At 43.9% G+C, this 5,354-nt stretch overlaps 1 protein-coding gene across 1 annotated transcript; it reads left to right on the plus strand.

The window, feature by feature from the left end:
* The first annotated feature begins 4,184 nt into the window (after window positions 1-4,184).
* LOC117061761 (glycine-rich cell wall structural protein-like) lies at window positions 4,185-4,897 on the plus strand. The gene has a single exon (XM_033174719.1). The coding sequence runs from the start codon at window positions 4,185-4,187 to the stop codon at window positions 4,713-4,715; it is 531 nt and encodes a 176-aa protein (XP_033030610.1). The 3' UTR covers window positions 4,716-4,897.
* Window positions 4,898-5,354: the final 457 nt, after the last annotated feature.

Raw genomic sequence — 5,354 nt, forward strand, 5'->3', positions numbered from 1 at the left:
CTGAAAGAAAGGAACCTTTCCACGGTATTCTAATTTTTCGAGTTTCACCTGTACATGGCAAAAATGGTGGTGTAAGCCAAACTCTATTTCAAAAGCTTGCTTCCCATCTGCCAGGCTTAGGCCAGCTCAGTCAGCAATATCCCCAATTCCTAAATGGAGTTTGTATCTGGCATACTTTGTAGCACCTCAGCTTAAACCAGTGTTTGTAAATTAAATTGGCTTTCCATACTTAAGATTGCGCCCTAACTTTGTTGGCAGTTTTGTTTGCTAGTCACAGCTGCTGAGCCCAAGGAGGTGCTTTAGGGATGGGCCAATCTGTCAATTTTGCTTTCTCTTCGTTTTTCATCTTTCCTAGCCTTAAGTTCAATTCTCTACATTTCTGCATTGGTTTGCAATTATTATTATTTTTCCTTTTAAAAGTTCTCATGAAAGTTCATCAGCAATATTTTTTCCTGCACATTTCTCATAATATACACATTGATTGGACACACTTTCCCCTAACATGTATATATAATTTGCAAAGCGAATTTCTCTGCCATATTGCATTTTTTGCATGCTCATTTCACTGTTATATGCATCCTATTTTCACACTTTCCGCAAATATATGCATTTTGGTGCACATTACTTGGCTGTGGACTTGCATTGCAAAACTTAAAGGAATGCAAGTTTCTAATGGAATCAAATCTTCATTGTTAACAGACAATGACTGTTTCAAAGGACATCTGTGTTTTGGTTCATACACTGTTTTTGGAAAGTGTGGATTAGGTTGGTTTACCATTAACTGAGAGATGAATCTAATTTCTTCCCCATCTCTTCTCTGCCAGTGATGGGTCTGGGAGGTGGGGAAACTCCTACTGCCCATCACTTTCCTGCTGAATGTGAAGTTAGCCCAATGAAGAAATGGTTGCCTAAGACTTAATCTGGTGTTGACATTCCCGCTTGGACATGTGTTTTAGATCCAGTTCAGATAGATGCCACCAAGTTGATTCAACTTGCCTCTCTCTCAACAAGGGTGGGGATACACCGCTGTACTATTTACTAGAGTTTTTTGTTTTTTGTTTTTTTTAAGCCATGGGAATTTTACCAAGGGCAAATGACAAATAAAATGTAGGGTGGAGTTTAAGAAGAGCGAGTGAGAGAGATTATGATATACCAGGAAGGAGAGCGACTCATACTTCATAATAAGCAAAAAATAAATATGTCCAATTAATTGGGGCAAAGATAGAGATAATAGATCAAATGCTAGTTGAGAAATAATTAAATCTCAAAGTGGAAGGCGGTACGCCTCGCATCCTGTGGCCTGCGCCTTGGAAAAAGAGTATAAAAGGCCAGGCTTCTCCACAGCCTCTTCAGCAGCAACTCTCAAGCGCATCTCTTCATTTCTGCACTCTAGAGAACCAGGTAAGAGGAACATTCTTGAGAGTCTGTCTCTCTGTCTCTCTGTGTCTCTGTCCCTCTCAAGTTCTGCCTCGGAGGAAGCAAGCCTCTGAATGCTAGGAATGGCAAGTGGGCAGAACTGCTCTCGCACACAGGTGCTGCTTGTGGACTTCTCCCTGGGACCTTGGTTGGCCACAGCGAGAACAGGATGCCAGGCTAGATGGGCCACTTTTGGCCTCATCCACCAGGGCTGTCCTTACCTTCTTTTAGGATTAGGTAAATCCATAGAGAATTTAGCTATCAGCAGCTACCAGCCATGACAGCAATGTTCTACCTCTACTGTTGGTGGCAATATGCCTCTGAAAAGCAATTTCTAGGGACTGCGAGTAGGGAGAGGGCAGTGGCCTTCTGGGTGGTCAGTGTGAGGACAGGAAGCTGGACTACATGGGCCTTTGGCCTGATCCAACAGCAGAGTTGTTCTTAGGTTCTTTAGCTGCCACTGAATGTTGCTTGAAGTGAAGTTCTGAGAGGGATTTGAAGGTTCCTGACGGGGTGAGAACCTGCAAAGAATTATGAGAGAGGGAAAGATAGCTTTGCTTAGTTCAGAAGATAGATGAGAGAGAGAGAGAGAGAGAGAGAGAGAGAGAGTCTCCATATGCCAGGGATGAGGAACCTGCAGCCCTCCAGATATTGTTAGACTACAACTCCAAACAACCCCCAGCCAGCATATGGACAATTGGCAGGGAGGATGGGAGTCAGAGACCAACATATGGAGGGCCACAAGTTCTCCATCCCTGAAGTCCAGTAATAAGTTAAGGGATAGCTTTTAGTTGAGTGATAGAGCCTGTTGAAGATCCCAGAGGAAATCCACTCACCCCAACCCAGTTCAAAGGGATCTCAGATGACAGAAGCTGAGCCCTTGGAACAGAGTCAGTCAATCAACGAGAAGAAACCATGCTAAGATAGACCCAATGGGCTGTATGCAACATCAATACTACTCAGAGGAGACTCAATGGGCACTACTCATTCCTTATCCCCATAAAAAGAATCCCAAATTGTTTCAATTTTAAAAAATCAGGTGGTTGCGATTTGGCTGCTGTTGCTTTCTTTATCGGGAGGTTTGTAGACTTCTTGAGGGTTGGAGATGAACAATAACAAAACTTTATTCAAAAAATAAATCTGGCCTAGTGAGGAGATTGAACTTGAACGATACTCTCTCTCTCTCTCTCTCTCTCTCTCTCTCTCTCTCTCTCTCTCGTGTGTGTGTGTGAGAGAGAGAGAAAGAGAGTTAATTTGCTCCTGTGTTACCATCTCTTGACAAAGAACCTCAAAGCCACGCCTGGTGTCAGTGAATAGATGTTCCATACCAACCTGTTGTTTTACATCAGTTAAGAATTTTGCCCTTGAGGTCTCACAATTAAGATTGTGTGTGCTTACTCATTAACTATTCTGGCTCACCTCCTAAGCTTTCGAAACCAAAGATCGTTGCTTTGATGATTAAAATAATATATATATATTTAATGCCCTTGTTTATTTTCAGAGATAACATCTCTGTGTAGAGATTAATTGTCACAGTTAATGTAGCACGTAATTTCCATACTAGAGCAGTGGATAACATAATAATTGCCTTGCTGGGTCAGGCTAAAGATTTGCCCTGGCATTCTAGGAGATAGCTAGCCAGGTGCCTGACAAGCTACCTTTCTACGTGCATGAAGAAACACATTTTGCGTGAAGCAGCACCCTACTTGTCTAAATCAAGCATTCTGTTTCTCACTGGGGATAGAGAGATACTTAGGTGCCTTCTAGGAAGCAGGAGATTGTAACCTTGTAACCATCTCTACATTCATACATGTAGGCCAGGCTGAGAAGAGTAGCCCAAAAGTCAAACAGTGAGCAATAGTCTGAATAGAAAACTCAGTAAATAGAGTCTGAATTGTTGGAGGGAATGTTGCTTTCTCACTTCAGCCACTCTCTGTTTTTTCACTCTCTATATCTATCATCTATCTATCTATCTATCTATCTATCTATCTATCTATCATCTCAGTGATCCCCATTCACTGTAACAGGAAATCTGAAAAATGGCTACCAATTTCTTCTCCCTTTTAAGCCAAAGAGGATGGAATTTTCAGGCCCAGTTCCTTGCCTTGAATCTATTACAGGTGAAACTCGACAAATTAGAATATCGTGGAAAGGTTCATTTCTTTCAGTAATTCAACTTAAAAGGTGAAACTAATATATGAGATAGACTCATGACATGCAAAGTGAGATATGTCAAGCCTGTGATGATTATGGCGTACAGCTGATGAGAGCCCCAAATTAACAATTTCAACATTGGGGTTTTCATCAGCTGGATGCCATGATCATCACAATTATAACACATAAAGGCTTGCCATATCTCGCTTTGCATGTCATGAGTCTATCTCACATATTAAACTCCAGTAGCTAATGAAAACAATTGCTTACATAAATGGACTTTTCCACGATATTCTAATTTTTCGAGTTTCAACTGTATACCCTCCAATATGCATTATTGTAGTCGGGGAAGTTCTGTGCAAGTCTGCATCAAAATGGCACTAAAATGTGTATATAAGGAGAAATGTAGATTTTTAAAAAAATGCACAGGCATATCTGTGCGAATGAATAACCTACAACTTTCAGCATAATTGGGGAGGACTAGAATTTATATTGGAAAAGTGAGAAACTTAAAAATGGTGGATTCCAGCAGCCCTTTTCTGCACCTCCTTCCGAATTAATGAATTGCTTCTCTCCTTGTTGTTGTTGCCCAGGCTCACCTCCACCCTCCAGACATGTCTTTCTACTCTCAGTCTTGCTCCATCCCATGTAGCAGGCCTACCCATGGTATTGGACAATGTGGCATCGGCGGTGGCTTCGGCGGTGGAATCAGCGGAGGCATCGGTAGCATTGGCGGTGGCATCGGCGGCGGCTTCGGCGGCGGCAGCGGCGGCGGCAGCGGCGGTGGCATTGTCAGTTATGGCGGTGGTGGTGCCGTGTCATCCAGCAGCCTTGGCATCGTCCCTGGTGTCCCACAATCCTGTATCAGCCAGGTCCCACCGTCCGAAGTGGTGGTCCAGCCAGCTCCAGTTATATTGACCATACCAGGAGCCATCCTGTCTGCCAGCTGCGAGCCGTTGGCTGTTGGCGGCTATTCCCCGTGTGCTAGTGGCTATGGGTATGGAGGTGGCTATGGGTATGGAGGCTACGGAGGCTCTGGCTATGGTTCTTCCCGCTACGGACTGGGGGGCTCTGTAGGTGGGTACCTGGGCAAATCCTGCTATGGGTCAAAGCGCAGGCAAAGCATCTGCGGGTATCCCTGCTAAGCTCAAGTAGATTATCCCTCGGGATCTGGGGCAACCTGGGAATCTGACAACCGTGACTGAAATCGGCAACTGAATTTAAGGACCTGAGCTTTCACAAGTGCTGAGCTGCTGCAGTTTCAAGCAGAAGCCGTGAGTTGCTCCGTGCCTCTGAAACCTGTACCATGACATTCACACATTGCACTTTTACTATGTTACCTTGTCTCTGGTATTTATTTTCCACCCCCTCTGCTTGCTTTTTGTGCTAGATGCAGGAAACCTTCCATAAAGGAAGGCAGGACAGAATGTATTTCACCACATGCTAGTTGTGTCATGTAAAACTATATTCGATGCTGTTGTAATACAAACATCTCCCCCTTCTCTTCCCCCTGCTCTATTAAAGCTTTTGTTGCAGCACAGTCTTTGTTGTCCTGGAATGCTTTTTCTCTTTCCTGTTGGGTACTGTAATTTTAAAGTTCCATGTAGCCTCCAAGGGTTGTCCCCACTTAGAATAAATTGCAGTAGTCAAGCCCTTGAGGAAACGAGCTGCCGGTGTGAGGGAAGAATGGAGTTAGAAGCTGAGCCTCCTGAAGACTCTCTTGACTCCACAAGCGTTGTGGTGAAGCTCAACATCAACCCCGAGGATTGGCAGGCAGCACAACA

Source organism: Lacerta agilis, chromosome 17 (assembly GCF_009819535.1).
Source record: "Lacerta agilis isolate rLacAgi1 chromosome 17, rLacAgi1.pri, whole genome shotgun sequence".
NCBI classification, from domain to species: Eukaryota; Metazoa; Chordata; class Lepidosauria; order Squamata; family Lacertidae; genus Lacerta; species Lacerta agilis.